At 41.8% G+C, this 24,483-nt stretch overlaps 1 protein-coding gene across 1 annotated transcript in view; it reads left to right on the top strand.

The window, feature by feature from the left end:
- Positions 1–16,390, top strand: part of tmem132e (transmembrane protein 132E) — a 116,477-nt gene extending 100,087 nt beyond the window's left edge. The window contains exons 8-9 of the mRNA XM_033978708.2: positions 9,206–9,400; positions 14,189–16,390. Of these exons, the coding sequence (XP_033834599.1) occupies positions 9,206–9,400; positions 14,189–15,256 (1,263 nt within the window). The 3' untranslated portion in view covers positions 15,257–16,390. The remainder of the gene's footprint in view (positions 1–9,205; positions 9,401–14,188) is intronic.
- The last annotated feature ends 8,093 nt before the right edge of the window (positions 16,391–24,483 follow it).

Raw genomic sequence — 24,483 nt, 5'->3', positions numbered from 1 at the left:
GCCGTATCAGAACAAGTATAAGACACATAGACTAGTACACGCTTTGCTCACTATGAAACTTACATGTATGACTGAAGCATTACACATATGTAAGGGTAATATAAAAGAGAGTCCAGTATTTTCCGGAGTTGTTCAGAAACGACACCAAGGATGAAGAATTCATTGGATGTAGTGATTTGGAGTGAGATTGAGAGTAAACTCGTTAGCTTTTTTATGATTTAATTATCTGATTTACTGTTAATATCTTACGTTAACATAACAGACACATATTCACTTTGATATCTCTGTGTTACATTAGCGTGCTGTACTGCTAGTTAGCCTGTTCTCCATTTTATTATTATAATTTGCCTTTAAAGATGTCTGTTCTTGGTCTTGTAAAATAAAATTCCCCAAAAAATGTGACTTATAGTCTAGTGCGACTTATATATGTTTTTTTCTTCATTATTACACATTTTTTTCTGGTGCAACTTATACTCCGGAGCGATGTAAAGAAAATACGGTACTGCCATTTAATGTTAAATCGTATTCTAAATATGTTTATATTTATTTATTTTATATGTAATTTGTCTAAATATTAGTATTGAGTATCAAGTCTATTCCTTCGTATCACAATTGAGTTTTAGTTTTGTGACAACACTAGTCTGAACTAGTGCTATCACAATGCTAAGATTTTTTTATTGGACAATATTTGCTACTGCATACAAATTGTATTACCTCAGTGCTAAAACATATATTTAGACAATGTATTTGCACAAAATAATGCATTTAAGGAATCATTGGTCATCATTGGTTGAGCGGTCAGATCCACTGATCCATAGGTTGGCGGTGCGATTCTAGCCCACACAGATGAATGCTGTCGTTGTGTCCTTGGGCAAGGCACTTAACCTACCTCGCCCTCAGTGTCTGTGTACACTGGTGTATGAGTGTGTGTGTGTGAATGGGTGAGTGGTTCCTTGTTGTAAAGCGCTTTGAGTGCCTTGAAGGTGGAAAAGCACTATAGAAAAATGCGACCATTTACCAAGGCGTTTAAAGGCACTGTACCTGATTTTTATTGTCTTAAAATGTGAAAAAGTACTAGTACTAGTTCTTTTTAAATGGTTTGTAGTTGTCCAAAGTTAGTCCTCACTTACCTTATGCATTCTGAACATCGTAATTATTCACCATGATTTATAAGCAGTTTTCACAACTTTCAGATTGTGTGTTGTTTTGCTGTTGCTATAAGGGTAACAATAACTAGCATAACTATGAATAACTATGATAACAATTACTAGCATGATAAGAGTGCACTTCCTGATCATCAAACGCTTTATAATTAGAAGTAGACAGCAGACTTATTTTGACCTCAAGAGCTGCTTATACAGTATACCTGTGCTGGGACAAGACTTTTTTTTTCCTCAAATATGTGGGATAAATCAGTTACAGGCCCTTTAACCGGTCCTACTCCATATTATGACCTTCTTGCTGTGAGGTGAGAAGGTGTTACAAATGAGTTTCAATGCAGCACATCACATTTGGTCGTTCCCCTCCCTCTCTCCCTTGTCTCCCATTACAGGATATGTAGTTTAGTCCAGACTAATGAGATCTAAGCACAAACCGCATTTCCCAGCATGCACTACAGCAAATTACAGGAAAGTCCAACATCAGGGCGCTCCCGGAGTTTCGAAGTGTCAGTCCTGCTTCAGCCAGTCATCTGTCACCGCTCCCACATGGCTGCGTTTGTTAGTGTCTAGTCACATGACTGATGAGAGCCAATCAGAGAGGAGGTTTAGTTTTGCCAGTGCCTTGTAAAACCCAGAAGGAAGTCCGCAGTGATTGAGGCCTGGGAAAGTGCAATTAGAAAAAGGATTAGGAGACAAAGAGTGAGGCGGCAGCACACTAAAAGAACAGCTCCGTAGTGATCGGCTTACAAGGAGCAGCTTTTGTGGAGCCTGAGGCGACATGTTCAGATGGATATGTCATTTCTGTTTCTGTTCAAACCAGAAGGAGACGTCCCAGTGATTACGAGCTTCAAGAAGGACCATACAATACTCCATTCTGTACAGCGCTCACACGCCAGGGGAGTGGGCTCTGAAGTATCTATGTAAAGTATGTGAAAGTCCATTAGGCTCCAGTGTTGTTACTGGTCCACCGGCTCACGACAGACAAATATGTGTGTCACTCTAAATCGAGTTCTGCACATTTATCAGTTTGGAGTGGCTCTCACTGAAAGCAATCAGGAAAATGCGAAACACCCTGACGAATATTTGAATTTGATTGGTTGAAGTGTCACAACAGCAGAACAAGCCGAAAATCAAACCTTTGTTACATCCAGTAGAGAGAAAAGCACAGACATGTTCTCTGTCCACAGATGCACAAAACACTTACCTTCTGCACATTTTTACAAACTAAATTGTCTGTATTGATGGTAAAATAGTCTGCATCTATCAGTGTCGCCATGTTTGTTTTGGTTTATTTCGACCCTTCAGCTTTTGCTCCACCCAGACCTCAATGCTGCTCTGTGACTGGTTCGCGGGCGAGCCGTATCACACCAGCGGGAGCATGCCAGGATAGATTTTCATCAGTTGTGAACTCATAAATATTACAAAAATCAATCTTGCTGTGCAAGGTTACAGTAGGGTTGTACCAGATTTTTTTCACATGTATTTGAGCAAAATGTGTCTTGTCCCAGTGCAAATATATTGTATGAGCAGCTCTTAAACTATCCGCTGTGTACTGTGTGCATCTTATTAAGTGTTTTATTGTCCGATAATCAGGCAGTGTGCATTAACATGGTAATGTTTGTTAGCTGTAATGTGATGGCAAAATTCCTCTCTGGCCTCTGAAAGTTGTGAAAAATGCAAATAAATCTTATAAATTAAAAAATAAAATGTGTTATTTTTTTTCCTGTTCCTTTAGTCATTAAATGAGAAAAGGCTTGTGATTTTTACAAAATGTTACCCAGATGAAGCTAAAGTGAGGTCACTTCTTAATGGAAACAAAATAGTTGAACTTTCTGAACTGATTTTCAGTAGTGAAGCTTTTAATCCACAGATGAACAAACAAAGGCTGCCCTTTGAGTCACATGCAGGACTTAAATCCTTAGCGTAAGCCACAGCCCATCAGAGATGATTTCAGTAATATCTGTATGCACAACACTTGCTCATATACTGTTAAAAAAAAACCTTAATCTGAGCAACAGTGCTGTCTGGAGCAGTTTGTAAGTAATTGCACAAGGACTTCAGTGTGAAATACGCACAGCAGAAAGCCTAACCTGGTGTGACAGGCAGTCTGCAAATAACCTACTCAAAATATGTGGCAAACCTGGCTCGCAGTGAGTGTAAACCAGCTGTAATGTCAAGGCCAACTTTATTTCTCCACAAGTCAAATGACTAGGACCCAGTGGCTCACAAATTCAAATATAAAAATAGTTTAAAGATGCACTATAACTTTCCTGGTGGAGGGTCAACTTGTCTCCACACTCTATCTTACTTTTTTATTGCTCAAAAGTACCTTGAACATTAGTAACTTAGCACAGTGGTGCCACAGTCTCTTCTTCATGGACATAGATACGATAATGCCATACTGTGGAACTTTCCGGGAAAAACAATAACAGCTCCGGGTGCCAGATCCTTCAGCAGAAAAGTTACACAGTGCATCATTAAAGAGAGGGTATTACACATCTATGGGCTATTAACTGCTAACTGATAACATACTTCCATCACCATGTTACCTACAGAATCCTACAGCTAACCAGAAGAATAGGAGCCGAGAGAGATTGCTAGATTACTCAAACATGCATGGGTGACATCTAAAACCTCTTCAGGCATGTTTTTGATGAGGGAATGTTATATATTTCTAGTGTGCAGTTGTGACAAAGGTGATGGATTGCCTTAAATAAAACTGTTCCACACACTTGCCTCCTTAGGTGAACAATTCAAACAGATCAGATACTTCTTGGCATTTATATGAAATGCCAGTTAGTTGTGGTCCTTGTCTGTGAAAGCGTTGCTCACATTGATTCCATGCTCTGCTCTAGTGTTTTTACAGAACGGTCGATGTGGAGCTGTGTACACATGTATCTACTGCACAGTGCTGGATTGTGTATTGATTAAAGGTACAATAAGGCCAATACCAAATGCACATGTCTAATTTCCCTACGGGGACAATGAAGTGTAGATTAAAGAGTGGCTCTTTCTTGGATTTGGTGAGGTCCATGTTTCAGCCAAGACTGATATGCGTGTATCAACATTTGTATTTGGACCCTATATATAATACAGAATATTTCTTACATTCTTACCTGCCCAGCCAAAGACGAGTTTGTCTTGAACCGTATCCTGTCTTTCCAATTTCAGATAGGTGTGAATGACATGCGGATTAACCGATCAGAGAAAGGCATGGCCCATTTGTGTCAAAACAAACATAGCGGTGTAGGGGAAAAGGGGAAAAAAATACGCAGATGACAGAGAAACAATCATCTAGGGTAAAAGTGATATCTTTTGTTCTGAATGATGCGAGAATTTTGGGGAGGAGAGATAGGATGGAGGTTTGAAGCCCTTCCCCTCGGGCTTAGACTGCACTACGTGAACATGTGGTCTCAGGCTTGCAGCTTCAAAGGGTGAAGTGTCACACCACAACTTAACCGCTCCGACACAGTCAGAGTCGCAGCTGGACCGGGAGCAGTCTGGGCGAGGCATTATGGTCCAGTTTCAAACCCTTCTGGATTCTAACAGAATAAAAGCATACACACCAACTCGTTTCAGGCTTTTGTTTTAATACAGGTGAAATCCATCAGTGTATTCTCTATGGAAAAGTGACTATTAGAAGAGAGCGGCACTGTATGAAATGTATCTATAAGGACTACTTCAAAAACTGCCAGAATGCATTACCTACTTGTTGATCACTGAAAACATTTAATAGCAGATCACATGACTGCATAAGGCTAAGGACTAGCTGTACTAAAAAAAAAAAAAAAGAGGGCTTTTAGCTGTTTTACTTCACAAAAATGTACTACAAGGAAAAGCAAAACTGGTTATTCTGGTGACACAATTGCATTTTAATAATCTGGTATCAAACTTTTGCACACACACCTGCACCAGTTTTTAATCTTTTACATGGATTTTTATATTTATTTGTTTGATTTATTTTTATTTGTGTAGTATTTTAAACAGGGCACCCATGAAAAAGACCTCAAGTGCTCTCATTGGGTTCCCTTGTATAGATAAAGATAAAAAAAGAAAGAAGGGCACATAGGCCGTGTCGTCCTTGCACATTGGCGCTTATGTTTTTATCCTTATCCGCCAAGATGCAGTAAGGCTTTTTTAACTGTTTTCTACAGGCGGAGTGCCTTGGTTTTCTTGTCTGATTTATAATGCACTTTAGCATTTTAACATTTTTAACTACACATGTGCCCACACAGCTCTTCTCGACATTTTCTGAATTTGCCAGGCGACTCTTCTGTACATTTATACAAATGAAAAGAAAACAGAGGTAAAAGTTAAAAACCCTGAGAGCTGAGAGGTGCTTTGCTGATGTGGTAGTGTCCAAGCTGTGGATGAGTGTTTGGGGCTGCTGTCGCTGATGGATTGGCTCTGCTCCGTGCTCTGACAGACAGGCCGGGCTGGTGCAGATAATTGAATCCTGGATTGGCTTGTCACAGACTTTATGAGCTTCACAAAGACAATAAAGTGCTTGTCTCCCGTGGACTCGCTCTCTGTTTACACGGCTGCTTTGTGTTGACGTCCAGTAAAGGAGTTTGCTCTGCTCTAACACTCAGGTGTGTGGGGGAAATGCCACCATGTCCCTCTGGCCATTGGGTATTTTATTGGAGACTGGAGGAGGGTGTTTGATATGTTTGGGACTATGCTATAGATTTTTGTGCTGATAACAAAAATATCCAATTATGGTCTTGCTGTTGTTGCCCATAGCCAATAGATGTTTGTTATTTAGCAGGGCCCAAAATGGAAGTAAAGTTTTAGTACAGTTCACAAATCAGTGGTGGGTAGTTAGATTTACTTTAGTAACTTTTTAAAGAAACTGCACTTTTCTAGCAGCATACTTTTACTCCTACATGAGCAATATTTTACTGAAGTAATAGTACTCTTACTTGAGTAAAAGATGTGGTTCCTCTTCCCACTGAGTCTGCAAGTGACAAAAGCTTTATGTTGACAATATGAAATAATTTGAACATTTGTGCTTCTTGCACTGCTCCATCAGATATGATTTGGTTTATCTATTTTTTGTGTCTAATACCAGAAATACCAAAATACCACATTTTGTGCATTATTTAATATTATGTCTTTCAAATGACATTAACTCAAAATCATCATCAGATGTTACTCTTTAAGTTACTCTTACTTGAATAGTAATTTTCCCAAATACATTTTTACTCTTACTTGAGTCATTTCTTGGACTACTACTTTGTACTTTTACTTGAGGAATATTACCTTGTAGTAACGTTACTCTTAGGTGAGTAAAATTTTTGGCTACTCTACCCACCTCTGTCACAAATTAACTTTTTACTTCCCTAAACAATTACAAAATATATTTATCTGTGATGTATTGTAGTTTTTTGATTTGACGATACAGTTTCCTCTAACTTCATTGCTCTTGTATTTTCATTGCACTGGTCTGTTTAAAACTTTTTGGAGGTTTCTACCAAGTTGTAGCGTTGTGCCCTCATCAAAAACATACCCGAAGAGGGTTTAGATGTCATCCATGCATGTTTGAGTAATTTGTCCAATGCTCACCTCACAAGCCTACATCACCCATTCTCCCACATTTTTTTATAAATATACCAAAGCATGATACAAAACAATACACTACAACTTCACAACCCTGATGCGACTAGTGTCATTAGCGGGATATGAGCTGATTGTGTTGTGACAGCGCTCTGAGGGGAGAGTAACTAGCAAATATGGTAGTTTCAGGTCATTTTTGAGGCTCTGGGTCCACTAATGAAACTACTGCACATCACATCAGGCTTGTGAAGTTGGAAGGTATTGTCTTCTATCCTGCTTTTTGTCACATGGGAGCATTGGTGACTTAGGCTTGTGGGCTGAGCTTTGCTGTTAACTAACCATTAGGAGAGTTCAAATAGATCCTTGGGGAGATCACTAGATTATTCAAATATGCCTGGATCACAGCTAAAACCTCTTCAGGCATGATTTTTTTTTTTTTTTTTTTTTTTTTTTTTTTTTTTTTTTATGAAGGAACAATTAGAACATTGTAGAAAGCTCTAAAAGTTGATTTTGTATAATACCCCCTCTTGATATTATTTGAAAGTATGTATAGGCTGATATAAATCCATAGTACGGACTGTTGTGGAAACTTCTTGTAGCACGATGAGAAGTGACAAGTGTGAGACTTGTGAGACCGATGTGTTTGAGTTTTATTGTTCTGCAGAAGGAGACAGACGAACAGAGTGCCATGGTGTCTTGTCAGAGTGAAGAGGTTATTTAGAAGAGTTGCTGTCCTCATGCACAGATAGTTGTTCGGGCGTGAGATATGACCCAACAAACCAAGCATTCTTTTGATATTTCTTTTCTATTTGATAAAGCATTTTTTGAGCAGTTGTTTCTGTGAGGCTTGACGCTTCCAGGCGCATCTTGCCTTTCATAGGTTGGTTGTGGTACTGCAGTAGGAAGATCACCTCAAACCCTTAGATGGAGATTGGTGTCATAAATACATAAATCCAAAACCTCCACTGTGACATTTTTATGAGTCTTTAAAGGTCTATATTACGCTATTTTCTTATGATTTGGATCAATTTTACCCTAGAATAGACAGCCTCTACTGAACAAATTACAAATGGCAGATGCTAACTTGAAAACTGCTTCATGACATCACAAGGTGGAACAGAGCATTTTGAGCTTTGACAGTGTAGACAAACTAATAATAAAGGATTACTCAGACGTGTGAATGAAGCAAAACACAACTCAGGTATGTTTTTGATGAAATAACAGCATTCTAGCGTAGCCTAAAGCTCACAAGAGACAATTTTGCATAATATAGGGGTCTTAATGAGACTTTTGTTGTTCCAAGCTCATTCAGTCTTTTGTAGAGGCAATCTCTTCTTTATAGACGCTACATTCTATTAAGGCGTTCTTTACTGCCTCCTCTCTCTTCTTTCATAATTGCGAGGAAGTGAAAGTAATAAATATTTAAATTATCAAAAGGTTGTCTAGTTTATGTGAATGGAAACTCCCTAAAACTAGGGCCCAGTGCAACAGACACTACTAGTTTGGACACACTTTTTATTTATGGTTCTTCAGTTCAGTGAAGGCATCAAAACAATTAATGAACACATGTACAGACAAACTCAAATCTTGTTTAAGATTTTAGATTAAATATTCACTTTTTGCTTTGATCATTGCTTTGCACTTTTGGCATTTCTTGACCCTGAGGCACAGCTGTGAAGTGAAAATCATTTCAGGAGACTTTATCATGAAGCTCATTGAGAGAAGTCCGAGCTCTGTCAACAAAGCAAAGGGTGGTTACTTTGACGATCTGAATATGAAATATAAAAAAAAAATTGTTGATTTATTAAACTGTTTTTCTTTGTTACATAATTCCATATGTCTTGCATCATATATTTGATGTCTTCTGTGTGTATATAAACTGTATAAAGAAACATTAAAAGAGAAGGTGTGTCCAAACTTCAGACTGGTGGTATATAAATCTTTTAGTAGCAGGTGAATTTATAACCCATCACTGTACTCTCTATGAAAAAGTAGATTGGCCATTGCTATCTGTCAGAAGAGAACAACACTGTCTAAAATGTATTTATAAGGGACCACTTGTTTGTTAAACTTTGATACGGGAACTTTGAATACAAGATCTCATGTCTCATGGTTTAAATCTAAAAACTGGCTACACTAGAACTGAAATGAGAACAAAAGCTTTTGGTCATTTTGCTTCCCACAAACAGAATACATTTCAAGGATACATTGGTGCCACCGCAGCACTTTAATAATCTGGTGATAAACATTTATAATCACACCTGCACCTGTTTGTAATGTTTTAAATGGACCTATGCAGTTATGTGTTTTGTTGTTTTGTTTGTATTAACAGGGAGCTCATGAAAAAGAGTCTGGTGCTCTCACTGGGCTCTCCTTGAAACAGAGAGTACATTAGTGGTTATAACAAAATGTGCCTGGAGTATACTGTATATGTGCTAGATACAGACGGTTAATATTGCATCTTGTGAGCAGTGCTGCTTGTGTTGCAGGTGGAGTCTCCTCTGGCTGTAGACGCGGTCCTGGGGGAGGCAACTTTCTCCGTCACCGATGATAAAGTGTCCATCACGGAGCTCCGGGTACATGCTGTGTCTGGGCTTAGCATGTCTGTCCAGCCCAGCCCCGGAAACAGCCACACCATGGTGGCCAAGGCAGCGGGGGTGCAGACCCTCTCCACGCCCAAACAGGTACAACACCAATCAGGTTTTTAGTTTATAAATAAGGGCTCAAAATAGTGTTGTCACAAAACTGAAATTACAAACTCGATTTTGATACTAAGGAACGCACTCAGTACTCGATACCGTGTATGATGATAATAAATGCTCCTTTTTTACTGTAGTAATGGAATGGAATTTTCACATACAAAATAACAGTACTTTCTTTATCTTGGCATAAAGTAAAATATTTGTATTTGGTTTTTGCAGTATCAATAATTGATTAAATGAGTATGTATTTCAATATTAGTTTTAGTATCAATTGGTATTTGATTATTGATACTTTTGGCAATACTATCTCAAAAAGCATTATGTCAGTACAAACAAACAAGGCACATGTTAAAATTCCCCAATAATATTCTGTATGTATTCTGTATGCAATATATGTATAAGTGTCTTAATCTTTGGCTGAAGTTCAGATGAGCTCTCAGCTAGAGCGGCCTCCAGTACTCCTCCCAGGGCCCTGAGAAGGCCTGAGGCATGAACTACAACAACAGGACTGTGTAGACCCCCCACGTATAGAGCAGAGCAGTAAAGTGGACCTCTGAGAGGGCAGGGGCAGATGCACCTTCCACAGTGCCTGCCTGTGTGTGCGCGTGTGTCCGTGTTGTGTTCAAGCCACTGGAGCAGACACAGTGAGTTGAGCTGTTAATGAGTGCTGAGTCCAGGGTCACACTCTTATTGTCTAAGTGCAGTGTTTTTAATTACAGTGTGCAGAGCCCAAGGGGGAGTGCAGGGGGTTCGCTTCATATAGAGCTCTCTCTAATGAACATGTAAACAGGCTAAACAGGCTGTGGCGCTGGAGCAGGAGGCTCTGGAGCAGAAGCCTTTGCACAGTGTGAGCCAGTGCTCTTGTAAAGGAGGGAACACAGATGAGTGGCTATATAGTCATCTCATATATACCAGGTTAATATCATGGGGCTGTTTGTTTCACAAATGAATTGGACTTGAATCTTGGAGAGAAGTAGGACTATATCCCATTGCTCTGTATCAGACTACTAAAAATAAAATTCCTTCACCTAAAACAGCCAGATTACAGTTAATTTCATGTATTTGATTAAAAATCTCTGCGGGAAGGGCAAAACTCCCCCTCTCGTGTTCCTTATTTGCTCTGCTCTTTCAAAGCTTTTCTGCTAAACCCCAGCAGGCACACACCTAAAACTCATCTAAAACATATTTTCTTACTTTTAAAAAGCATCGACGAGTTAATTTTAAGTGATATAGAAAAGTGCCTTTTTGTCTTGGTAGAGCACCTGCCCCTCAAAATGTCTGTGCATGACCCTGTACAGCAAAGATGTTCACAGCCCATCAAGCATCACATGACCCCCCTTCACAGAAATGGACCACTGTATATAGGCACTGTTACTGATTTTTACTTAAAAACATGAAAAACAACTAGTTAATTTGTAACGGTTTGCAGTGGTCGAAAATTATTCCTCACTTGCCTTATGTATACAGAGCGTTCTAATTATTCATCATGATTAGTTTATAAGTAGGTACAGCTAACAACAACTAACATGCTAACACAGACTTACTGATCCTTGGACAATAAAACTCTTTATAATTAGATGCAAACCTAAACCCGCACTCTACAGCTAGTGAGCAGTAAGTCTGAAGGAGGCTTATACTGTCACAACGTTCACACAGTGACCTCAGAGTGCTCTAAACAAGCCTGCCAGACTACTCTTGTCCCAGTTTGCAGCAGGTCAAAGAACTCAGTAGGTGCAAATCCTGGTGTGAACAAGAGCCTACAAGACATTCAGGACGCACTAAAAAATTTGCAGCTATAATTTTTAATAAAAACGGCTGTTATACATTTTACCACACCAGGCATAGATAAACGAAATCTCGTTTACGTTGAGCATTTGATTTTCAGACATGCTACCACACATATATATTGTAATGCCGGAAAGACAGCAAGTTTACGACACCTCTAGTGCAATCAGATTTGTTTTTTTCCAGTGATACGGACAGACTCTATGTGTCCCTAATTGACTAATTCACCTGTCAATCATACCCATTTGAAAGAGGGAGGTTCAGGCAACTAGGCAAGCTATCCAGTTTTCCTGGCGTGCATCTAAACGTAGTGATTGAGGGGAAAACAAACTCCACTGCCCTGCTTTTTTCAGATGAAATGGTTGTAATGTAATGTATTGCTCTAAGTGCCCTCTAAGGCTGGCTCTCTGACTGCTCTAGTGTGGAACTGAAGCGTGGAGGCTTTTCTAATAGTCCCACTGCGGTCTTTGAGAGTGACTGATTCTTAAAGTTATATCATAAGACACAATCAAACTGTAGTAAAACAATGAGCATATATATAACATATATATATGTGTGTGTGTGTGTGTGTGTGTGTGTGTAGGTCAGTTAGCATGCTAGTTGTTATTAGCATGATGATGAACTTCACTCTGGTCCATGAGAGTTGTGAAAATCATTTTTAAACTCATTGTGGTGAAAAAATAAGATGCTCAGAATGCATAAGGTAACTGAGGAAAAACTTTGGATCACTGCAAACTGTTTAAAACAAAACTAATCATTTTTTTCACATTTTAAGACAGTTAAACATATACTTTCAACAATAAACATCACAGAATTTTAGTTACTACTATTTAACACAAAGAAAATGTGAATTATATTTCTTCCTGTCTGAGCTACAAACCACATCCTTTTACTGAGGATTTTTCTAAGGATTGGCTGTAGACATATAAAAATACCAAAGCTGAGCATTGACTATTATAAATGATTGAATCTTGATTACAATTGAGTCCCATTCCCAGGAAATTGCCAGGTACAAATTGCAGAACACTCAGCAGTGTCCCTCGTACACACATGCACCAGTTCCAGGACATTGCTGAGTCTGCTCTGTTCACACATAACCTGCTTTTGGCTCTCTGCAGTCTCTCACATGGCAAAGCTTGCTATAATTTAAGTGAAAATTAAATGTATCCATGTAGTATAAACCAAGGAAACAATGACCAAAGCAATGTAATTGGCAATTCTTAGGCTTTATTCAAACGCCTCCCCTGCATATTCCCAGTAATTTACCGGGAAATTGCCAGATCAAAAATGCTGAAAATGAGTTCTGGCTTTGTTTACACTTGACTTTGTTTTGACAAAATGTAGGTAATTCCCAGGTCAGACTGCATGTGTGAAAGGGGTTTTGTTGGATTCATTGCACAGCCTACCAGGGAGGTGGCGGGTTTACCATTGTATACTGTACACTGTGGGCATTAAGGACTGAGTCTTTATCTCTACTGTCTCAGATTGTAAATTGTGACTTATGTGGAACAGTTAAAGTCATTTTGTTTTCATTATGCCCTTAGACCATTTAAAATGCGAAAACTATATCAAACAAAATATTTTCATATGTTAATATGTAATCAGTTTTAATAAATGCTATAGTTTGCATTTCATGTTCAGTCCCATTGAAGCCTTCTTTCAGTCTCCTTTGAAATAGCACATTTGAACCTTCTCTTTACTGAGCATGTTTTGGCTTATTCAGAAGAACATGATGTTTCATGTCCTCACAGTCACAGCTCTTGTTTAGACCCCTGGTGCTGTCAGCGATCTGCCCAGCTCCATGTTTTAGTAAGCTCATCCATATCAAACGGCTATGTGCCTGTAAGTGCAGACCATAGTAAGGAAGTGTGGAGCCCACACAGAGCTGGTGCAGAATGCTTTTGGGGTGTTTTGGTCATTATACATGAGCCAGTGTTGATGTGTTTTAGTGGGTTGGCTCCTGGACGGATGGCTCCTGGAGGTTCAGTCAAATGTACAGGAGGAATCATCATCTCTCATACACCCTCTGGCTCTGAGTCCCATAGACTAGACTAGATCTGCCTTCACCCAATGAATGCTCTGAGGATTGGCCGGACTCACTGCTGGCAGTGTGAGCCAAGCCAGACTAGAACTTAAGAGGATGTAGAACAACTGTAGACCTATGTAGAAGGACTGTTTGTGGCCAGTCCCTGACTATCCAAACACTCTCCTTTTATTATCCCCCAATGGATATAGCTAAAGCAAAATACTGAGGAGTTCCTCAACCTCAGAGACTTGAGCTTGGGTTATGCATTACGCACTATATTCTGTGCATTCTCAGACTTCCTTCCTGTTTGACCAGATGGTTATCATGTGACAGCTCTTTTATTCCCTATTGAGGGTCCAACATTCCCAAAACAATCACTGAGCTATGGCCTTTGTTACTTGTCGTGTTTCTTTGACCAAACTAACAAAGTTGGGTGGGTTCAGTCTATCATGTTCAAAGTAAACGAGGATGGACTGTTTTGATCACAATACTGACCTCACAGAAAGGCTCTGGCACATTATTGCACCTTGCATGTTCTAAAGAGAGCCCCAGATCTGTGCAGTAACACACACGCTTATATGCACATGCACACACTGGTGCCTCTGTGAGGGCAGCTCTACTGCAGTGTTCTCTGCTCTCTATAGATTTATGTTCTGGGCCCGAGCCAGTACTTCAGAGCTGCACTGTGAGAATTCAAATCACAGTCAGTGCAGGGATATTTGAGAGTTTAGGATGAGGCCATTTGCACCATGACCAAAATAAAACACCTGCATTCCTTTTCTCTGTCCTGCTGTTTTATCTAGCCAGCCTCTCCACCTCTGTCAACTCACAGTGTCTAGGTCAGGGGGAAATATTTTCCATAAAAAAAATCCCTTACTCTGACCCTTGTGCCCGTCACTGTTATCGCATTGTTCCAAATGCCTCAGCTTGACCTTTTGTCTTGTGTTTGTGTGCTGCAGGAGGCCTCTCTGTCCATCTGGATGCTCTTCAGTGACCACACAGCTGCCACGCTCACATACTTTGACCCTAAAGACTACACCCTGAATGGCTCGTCCCTGGATGAGAAAGTAGTGTCGGTGGTGCAGGAGCCCGGGCAGCGCTGGCCCGTGGTGGCTGCAGAGGGGGAGGGGTCGGGCGAGCTGGTCAGAGTCGAGATGACCATCTGTGAGGCCTGCCAGAAGACCAAACGCAAGAGTGTCATCGCGTCTGCAAGTGTCTACGTTAAGGTGCGCTTTGGTCCTGAGGAGGACTCTGAGGAGGAGACCACTACAGAGGGGGAGATGGAAATGGTTCCTTTCACTCGCAGACCAGCTCTGGACCCCAGTATTAGCGGCAGGGTTTACGAGACTTCCAACGAGCAACCAGCAAGTGTCCCCATCGATTATACTAATTTCCCAACAATTAGCAACCAGGAGCGGCCAACCGACAGTGACTTAGAGGAGGACGAGTTTATCCATTCGCCACGGAACATGACTGATCTGGAGATCGGCATGTACGCTCTGCTGGGGGTCTTCTGCCTGGCCATCCTGGTCTTTCTCATCAACTGCATCGTGTTTGTGCTCAAATACCGCCACAAAAGAATACCCCCTGAGGGCCAAGCCAATATGGACCACTCTCACCACTGGGTGTTTCTGGGCAACGGACAGCCCCTCCGAGCCCAGTGCCAGATGTCTCCACAGCAGGCCGACAGCCCCGGAAACCCCCTGGAGAGTGTCCAGACCTGCTGCCACAGCGACCACCACAGCAGTGGCAGCTCTCAGACCAGTGTGCAGAGCCAGGCACATGGGCGGGGTGATGGCAGCTCAGGCGGCTCCACTAAAGATGCCGGGGAAGACGCCAGTTCTCCCACCTCCAAACGCAAGAGGGTCAAGTTCACCACCTTCACCACGCTGCCCACAGAGGAGCTGCCCTACAATGCCATCCCCATGGCCGACGAGCAGGATATCCAGTGGGTCTGCCAAGACATGGGCTTCCAGGACCCAGAGGAACTGCACGACTACATGCGCAGAATAAAGGAGATCGCCTGAGGACACCTTTTATTCTCTTTTACACCTCAGTGAAAGACTGTTGTACACAGACTCGACCTTGGACTGGGTCATACACTACAGTGCTCAAGTATAGGCAGGTGTGAAGGATGTCTGTAAAGCAAGAGCGTTTCCAAATCTGAACATATGTGCCCCAAATATAATGAAATAACCCAAGTGAAGGCATTTTAATGCTTTCCTCAGTCATTTAGCTGCTGATGCCCAGCAGTGGAGTTTGCCAAGAATGCTCCCACTATGGAATTTAATCAGATGTTTTATTTTGTGAAATAATAATAATGAAAAAACATTCCATCTTGAAGACTCTTGCTTATAGCGTTACATTAAACCTGCCTAACTTGTTTGCAGCGTGTGGTCGCTTGCACAGTGCTGTCACCTCCACTCTCACTCTTCTCCAGACTGTTGACATTTGGCCAAAGAGCAGAGGAGAGCTCCGTGAGACCAGGCCTGAAACAGGACTGAGCCAGGACTGAGTCAGGACTGAACCAGGACTGAGCCAGGACTGAGCCAGAGACCTTCTAGGACGCCCTCCAGCAGACACTAGAGGGAGACGTGCTTCAAAGTCTTTAGTTTGGGCCAAAATAAGACACATTTCTTGGAGCAGCACAGTGCCATGTCTACTCTGCTAGTCTCACAGCACCTGCCCCACTGTTCCTCTACTACTGTAATGCCTTATAAGGGTCCACACTGACTTTACATGAAGCTACTGTTTTCACTGTGGCATATTTTGTGACAGAGACAGTGTTCTATGGAGATACTAAAGTGACACTGCCCTCTGACATTTGTGTGTTGGCTACACTGGAAATGTTGCCAGTTCTTTAATTTTTTCTGCTAGTAGATTGACAGCTAATCCCAACACAACTGGTTTTACATTTCAATAGTTTGGGCACTACATGTAGCATTGATGAAGATAAAGGGATAACACAATCACCAGGGTAATAGGGCAGTTATTTATTTTATTTAATTAAGCTAGTCTTTAATTTCTATAAACCACAGAATCATTTGTCCACACATAATACAGTTATCACTACGAAGCAGGACTGCTGTACACACTGCAGGATACTTGAGTTACTGTAGAGGTTGTTTTAAATATCACCTGAGTATGTTATACATCTGAATAAAGACAATTATTTAACAACATTTATGTTTACATGGTTTCTGTTTTGTATTTCCAAAACTCTGGATTGGCATATGGTCCTATTTTATGTAAATTTTATTTTGGAGTTGCATGTTAAAATGTTGTTTCCTTGTAGGGTTGTCAAAGTATCAAAAATCTGATACTAATCAATACTAAAACTAAATACTCATTCGTGAACCTTTCCTGCATAGCTTTAGAATGATCATGAGCTGTATCAGACCAAGTATAAGACTACTTAGACTACTATATAAACCTACCTGGACCACTGAGGGATTACACATACATAAGGCCATGTGGTAATATAAAAGAAAGTACTACTATTTAATGCTGTAAGGTTTTGGGGTTTTTTTGTTTCTTTGTTTTGTGTTTTTAGTATCGTGGCATCTGAATGAGTATTGATCATCAAGTCTATTCCTTAGTATTAAAATCCCATTTGAAATTTTAGTATCAGGACACTAGTTTAAAGCATTCAGAAAACACAGTGTTTCAGAATGCTGAGCTATACATATGATATTCTTGTTGAGATTTACATCCCTTCACTGCACACACAAGCAATGAAGCAATTTTGCTTTTGTACTGTCTATTTTCTCTGCTTTTAACACAAGTGAAGCTTAAACTACCCCATTAAGTGTTGTGTCTGATACAAGAACAAGTCACATTATAATATGACTGCATTTTTTCAAATTTCTATATATATTGTCTGTCCTGCAGAATAGTGAGTTAGATTATGTTCAATATGAATTCCCCATAAACATCCAACACAACAACTTCAGAGCACTATCACAACACAATCCGCCTGCATCACACTAATGAAACTACTGCACATTGCATCAGGTTTATGTGTGTAGTGTATTGTTTTATATCATAATTTGTATATTTATGGAGAATTGTTGTGTAACAACATGGTAGAAAGCTCAAAAAATCTTGAAATATGTAGCCCAGACCTAAACACTCACAGAACCAGACTAAGGATTTATCTAATCTGTGCTAATAAATGAGTTGGAGAATGATAATACATGACAACTTCTGAAGTGAAAACATGGCCTGAATCAGCAGCCCACCGAGACACTAAACCGCCATTCTACTTTTAGGACAAACAAACAAATAATGAATACATAAACCAAATCTATACATAATTTAACTACTGTTTATCTCTTATCAGTGTGATTTTAGGTTGCGTAATGCAGGCGACTATTTTCACATAATGCAGATATTCAGATATTAGGCTCACAGCATTTGTGCAGTTTCCACGCCTTTGTGAGAGTGAGTCAGTACTTTTATGTTAGTCTTTCCTGTCACATCTATTGAGGAAGGCTGATGTGATTCTGCCCAACAATGAACACAGGCTAGTGATGCAGTTTACTATTTTTCTTAACTTAAAAATCGATTATGTAACTTTTTGATGGAGTGTCAGCCACAGACATTCATAGACGCGAAATTCTCTATCTCTGCCTATTGCTACAACTTAGGGGCTGGTGCAGAGAGATCTGGGCGGCAGTCAAAGGCGAGGGCCTCGACGAATGCATCTGCGGACATGGGGACTGGCTCTGGGGACATGAAATGTCACCTCACTGGGGGCAAGGAGCCTGAGCTTGTGCGGGAGCATTACTGGCTAGATATAGTCAGCCTGACCTCAACCCAAGTCCTCGAGAGGGGCTGGATCCTCCATTTCTCTGGCATTGCCTCTAGTGAGAGACAGTGAGCTGGTGTGGGCTTGCTTATTGCACCACAGCACAGCTGCCACGTGTTGGAGTTCACCCTGGTGAATGACAGGGTCGTGTCCCTGTGGCCTTAGGGTCGGGAACAAGACTATCGGTGTTGTGTCGGCCTACAGGCCAAATAACTGTGCAGAGTCCCTGGGAGAGTACTGGATAATGCACTTACCAGGGTCTCTGTTGTTCTACTGGGGGACTTCAACGCCCACATGGACAACGACAGTGACACATGGAGAGGGGTGATCAGGAGAAATGGCCTCCCTGATCTGAACCCAAGCGGTGTTCTATTATTGGACTTCTGTGCTAGTCACAGTTTGTCCATAACAAACACCATGTTCGAGCACAAGAGTGTCCATCAGTGCATGTCGCACCAGGATGCCCTAAGTCAGAGGTTGATGATGGACTTAGTTGTTATGTCATCTGACCGTTGGGTGAAGAGAGGAGCAGAGCTGTCAACCAATCACCACCTGGTGGTGAGTTGGATCCGCTGGCAGAAGAGGAAGCTGGGTAGACCTGGTAGGCCAAAGCGCAAGGTCTGTTGGGAACATCGGTTTCGAGTGGGCGGTGATTGTCGTGGTGGCAATCCCTGAACCCGGTGGTGGACACCGGAAGCAAGGGATGCCGTCAGGCTCAAGAAGGAGGCCTATCAAGGCTTGTCGAGTGGGCGGTGCTTGTCGTGGTGGCAATCCCTGAACCCGGTGGTGGACACCGGAAGCAAGGGATGCCGTCAGGCTCAAGAAGGAGGCCTATCAAGGCTTGCAGGCTTGCCGGAGTCTTGAGGCAGCTGACAAATACCAGCAGGCCAAGCGAGCTGCGGTAGGGAGGAGTTCAGAGAGGCCATGGAGGAGGACTATTAGTCTGCCTCAAAGAGATTCTGGCAAACCATCCGACGCCTTAGGAGGGGGAAGCAATGCTCCACCAACACTCTTTACAGTGCAGGTAGAGAGCTGCTGACCATGACTGGGGATGCTCTCAGATGGTGGATCAAATGCTTTGAGGATCTCCTCAATCCCACTAACATGTTTTTCGAGGAGGAAGCAGAGACTGGGGACCTGGAGGCAGATTCATCCATCACCCTGGCTGAAGTCACTGAGATGGTTGGCAAGCTCCTCGGCGGCAAGGCTCCAAGGGTTTATGAGATCCGTCCCGACTATCTTAAGTCTCTGGATGTTGTAGGGTTGTCTTGGCTGACACATCTCTGCAACATCGTGTGGTGGTCGGGGATAGTACCTCTATCTGGCAGACTGGGATGGTATTCCCTCGGTTTAAGAAGAGGGACCGAAGGGTGTGTCCCAAATACATGGGAATCATACTTCTCAGCCTCCCCAGTAAGTTTTATTCCAGATTACTGGAGAGGAGAATCCGACCGGTAGTCGAACCTCAGATTCAGGTTTTTGTCCCGGTCGCGGAGCACTGGACCAGCTCTGTAATCTCCATCAGGTGCTCGAGGATTCATTGGAGTTTGCCCAACCAGTCCACATATTTTTTTGGGGATCTGGAGAAGACATTCGACCATATCCCTCGTGGTGCTCTTTGGGGGGTGCTCCGGGAGTATGGGGTCCGGAGGCCCTTTGCTAAGGACTGTCCATGACCGGAGCAGGAGCTGTGTTCGCATTGCCAGCAGTAAGTCAGGTCTGGTCCCAGTGCACGTTGGACTCCACCAGTTCTGTTCATTGTCTTTGTGGACAGAATTTCTAGGCGCAGCCAGGCGCCCGGTGTGCGTCCAGTTCTGGGACCACAGGATCTCATCTTTTCTGTTTACAGATGATGTTGTCCTGATGGCTTCATCGAGCCAGGACCTGCATCAGGCACTGGGGCTTTTTGCAGCCAAGTGTGAAGCGGCTGGGATGAGAATCAGCTCCTCCAAATCCGAAACCATAGTTCTCTTATAGAAAAAGGTGCCTCAAGTGGAGGAGTTCAAATATCTCAGGGTCTTGTTCACGAGTGAGAGAAGGATGTTGCATGAGATTGACAGGCGGATCGGTGCAGCGTCTGCAGTGATGCGGTTGCTGTATTGGACTGTTGTGGTAAAGAAGGAGCTGAGCAAAAAGGCAAAGCTCTCGATTTACTGGTCAATCTACGTTCCTACCTATGGTCATGAGCTCTGGGTAATGACCTAAAGGACAAGCTCGTGAATACAAGCAGCCAAAATTAGTTTTCTCCGCAGGGTGGCTGGACCCTCTCTTTGAAATAGGGTCAGGAGCTTAGTCACACAGGAGGAGCTCGTAGTAGAGCCTCTGTTCCTCCACGTCAAGACGAGCCAGCTGAGGTGGCTCAGGCATCTGTTCAGGGTGTTCTGGGCATGTTCCAACGGGAAGAGGCACCGGGGAAGACCCAGGATCCATTGGAGAGACTATTTCTCTTTGCTGCCTTGAGGTCCCACTGGAGGAGCTGGAGGACATGTCTAGGTTGAGGGAAGTCTGGGAGTCCCCGCGCAGACTGCTACGGCCGCAACTGGACCTGGATAAGTGGAAGAAGATGGATGGGCTACAACATTTGGCTAGCAAGAGTTACGTCAAATCAAACATTCAGTCACATACAAATGGATGGTAAAGTCATTAAGGGTCCTATATTACATTTAAAAAAAGATTCTTGTGAGCTTCAAGCCATGTTATAATGTTGTTACCGCATTGAAAACATACTTGAGTTGTGTTTTGTTTCATTCACAAATTTAAGTAATTTAACTTTGTTATTGCTCTGTCTTCATCTCCAAAGCTCAAAATGCTCTGTTCCACCTTGTGATGTCATGTACTGGTAGTTTTCAAGTTCACAGCTATATTTTACCTTTAGTTCAGTAGAGATCAGCAATTCCAGGACTGAAATGATTCAAATGATTCTAGTGAAAGTGTATGGAGTTTAAAAACACAGTGGAGTACTTCCTGCATTACCACATGACATCACAAGGTGTTTTCAGTTTGAGGGAAGAGCTCAGCTTAAATATGCAGGGTTTGTGTGTTAAACATGTGTGAATGAAACAAAACACAACTCCAGGTATGTTTTTGATAATGAAACATTGTAACATAGATAGAAGAGATAGAAGAGAACATAGAAGAGAGCATAATGTGCTCTCCTCATTAACATATAAAACTGGACACAATGTACACAATGTCAGAAATCTCAGAAAGTTGATTAACTTTTAGCTTAGCTGCCAGATTTTTACAGTTATTTATTTATTCATTTTAAAAATTAGGAGAGTGCATTTTAATCAGTGTCATCAAGCAGCTCCAACATAAATATGCCAGAGTTAAAATAACAGCTAGCTTTCAACCACTGTCCTCCTAAAACAGGTCAAAACATTGCATCCAATAAGACAACAAGACATTACTTGACATTAAACATTAAACCTAATAGGAAGAGAGGAGTGACAGAGATATGGCCCGGGATGAGCACCATGATGCACAGTCAGCTCTACCTCCGCTGTTAGAATTTGGTAGTAAAGTTGTACTGGTGCTCCTATAGCCTGTGGTTCCAGGGTTATGGGGTTGCGGGTGGTGCTGGCCTCTGTGTTTTGTGGTACATGATGGCTCAGTGGTGTGGAGGTCAGTGGCTGCAAGGACGAAGACATGAAGAAGGACGGAGTCACACCAGGCCTGGGCTACTTGTTCGGTTGCCCTGGACAGACCTGTACAGACCCAGGATAGGCTGCAGCAGGCTCCTTGCACATGGACATGGCACTGGCTATGGACATCACTGCTCTTTTTAATGACTTCTAATCTCCTGTTTGTTAATAGTCAAAATTGTAACCCCTATCTTATTAGCAATTTGCAGCCTATTGTAAATCTCATATTTGGGGACACAGTTAAAATCAAAACCTTTAAATAGCAACATGTATCACTCTAAAACGTTTTTGTCCAGTTGGCAGAATTGAATTTTTCTTTTACTAAGGACCATCCCTGGACAACTGAGGGATTATACAGATGGTCAGCTTCTGTCAGTATTTGTGAGTGCTTTTGTCAATATGGCAGTGTCAATTGTGAGCAGCAGCAGCACATGCCTTTTGATTGCCAAAGCTAACGGTAAAATCTATTTAACCCTCGCTATGCAACATTTCCCATTTTTTTTCCCCATGAATCTGAATAAAATGTTTGCCCCCAGTTCAAATATATTGTGGAAGCAGCCCTTGAGATCAAAATAAGTCTGCTGTGTACTATCTGCATCAAATTAATTAAAAGCTTTTCACCTTCCAATTATCAGAAAGTGCACATTAGCATGCTAGTTGTTGTTAGGTTTACCATCACAGCAAAACTCATCTCTGAAAGTTGTGAAAAGCGCTTATAAACTCTGTATATGTACTTTTACTTAAGTTACAAAATCAAGAACGCTTCCATCACCCCCTCCCAATGAGATCCTACCTTATCAAAGTGGGGATGGGACTTATTTGGCTGGCTGCATGTTTTTCAGACACTGGTGCCGTACGGAGGATTGCCTATTTCCTCCCTCACACTGCATTTTGGTATAAGCCAGTCTAACTATATCTCTAACCCTGACAGTTTGATGTGTCCTCTGATATACTCTTGTACAAAATGGATCCACTCTAAATCTCCCGGTGTCAGATATATTTGACTGGTGGTACGGGCTTGAAAAAGGCTGTTTGTGCTCTCAGGATTACAGTGTGTGATTTGGATTTGATTTGGGGGATAAGAGTCGTGTCATCACAAGACTCCAATGACACATGGAGATATATACGCTCGGCAGCCTGACGCATGACAGCAAAGATATGAGCGAGCACAGAGAATATAAGCTGTGCGTGTCAGGGAGGTGTCAGCGCAAGAATCAAACGCACCCTTCACAAAGCACCACTCACGCGGACAGCTGCCTCCACGGGACTAGCCCTGTCTACATCCTAAACACAGGCAAAACAGCAGGTGAAAAGAACAAAATCTGTTGGAGCTTTCAACCACGAGAGATTTTGACCGAATCCATTAAAGGGTCCATATTACACTGTTTTCTGATCTATGTTATAATGTTTCCTCATCACAAACATACCCGGAGTTGTGTTTTGTTTCATTTGCACATTTAACACACAAACCCTGCATATTTAGGCTGAGTTCTTCTCTCAAACAGAAAACACCCTGTTCCACCTTGTGATGTCATGTGATAATATAGGAAGTGCTTTACTGTATTTTTAAACTCCATACACCAGCCTCGTGTCTCTTCTCTTCAGCTCTCAGGCTACTACAATTTATTCTACAACAGTGACCATTCGATTGTGATTAATCTTGCAGCCCTAATGTGATAATGTGAAAGATTGCTGGATTGATTAGGGAAACATGCAGGTGCAGCACAGACAGTGGTTGTGGAAAGGACCTGAAGAGGCTGAAGAGTCCAGTGCTAGACGACTGCTGGTGTAGCTGTCCCTGAACCAGTCTCTGAATCAGCGCTTAGATAAACCTGTTTCATTCAAAGATGTAGTATGCTCTGGTGTATGGTAAATGGTGAAAAATTTACTTTTTAGAGCTTTTAACTATGTTTTTAGTCACTTATTTTAAAGACGCCATTTGGCTGATCAACTCCTGTTTACACCTCCACCGGTATAACTGCTCTGTACTTACTTCATTCTGTAAGTTCATTCATTTCTTCACCAGTGATAAGGATTCAGGATCAGGATTTAGCGGTTCTTTGTTGTGATGAGGTCTACAGCAACGTCAACTCCTATTGGGCACCACAGTTTTCTAATGTGGAAGCCAGTGGACTTGAAGTCGTTTTAGATGAATATTGCAATTTAAAATGTATAGCAGACACAAGCACAATATGCTTTGGTGTGACTATGGGTCACCACACACTTCACACTGTATTTGTGTGAATGGGAAGGGGAGCTGACCTTTCACAACCTCCATCTAAGAAGAGACTTCTCCTCTGTCTGTGCAGCTAAACCTTGGTCTGTCTGTGTGCCTCACAAAGCTTTCTGTGCTCAACTAGGGCACAGAAAGCCAGTTCAACCTCATGGTACATTTACCACAGGTGAAAGAAAAGAGCACTGTGTATTGTAACAGGGAAGTGAGTTTGTGCATGTGTATTCAAGGTTCTGTTATTTGTTTATTTATTTTCAAATGAAGGGTGGCTATGGCTTGCATATAAAACATACATTTCCTAGTATGAATGTTACATGTGAGTGTTGGTGGTAGTTGGAGGGGCCAGTGGTGCAGATTGGCAGCCTCGTTTCCATCAGTCTGTTCCAGGGCCTTTTAGTTTAGTCCTTTGTTTATGATTCTGTGTGAAATGTGTCCTCTGTGTTATTAATTGTTTTTCATTTTTCATTCGTAAGCCTCCATAATTGTTTAGACAAGAACAGACCATGTATTTCTCTGATTGTTTAATCCTCCTGTCAATCACAGTCATCGCAAATCAGTCAGAATGTC

Source organism: Periophthalmus magnuspinnatus, chromosome 14, assembly GCF_009829125.3.
Source record: "Periophthalmus magnuspinnatus isolate fPerMag1 chromosome 14, fPerMag1.2.pri, whole genome shotgun sequence".
NCBI classification, from domain to species: Eukaryota; Metazoa; Chordata; class Actinopteri; order Gobiiformes; family Gobiidae; genus Periophthalmus; species Periophthalmus magnuspinnatus.
This window is presented reverse-complemented; position numbering and strand designations above follow the sequence as displayed.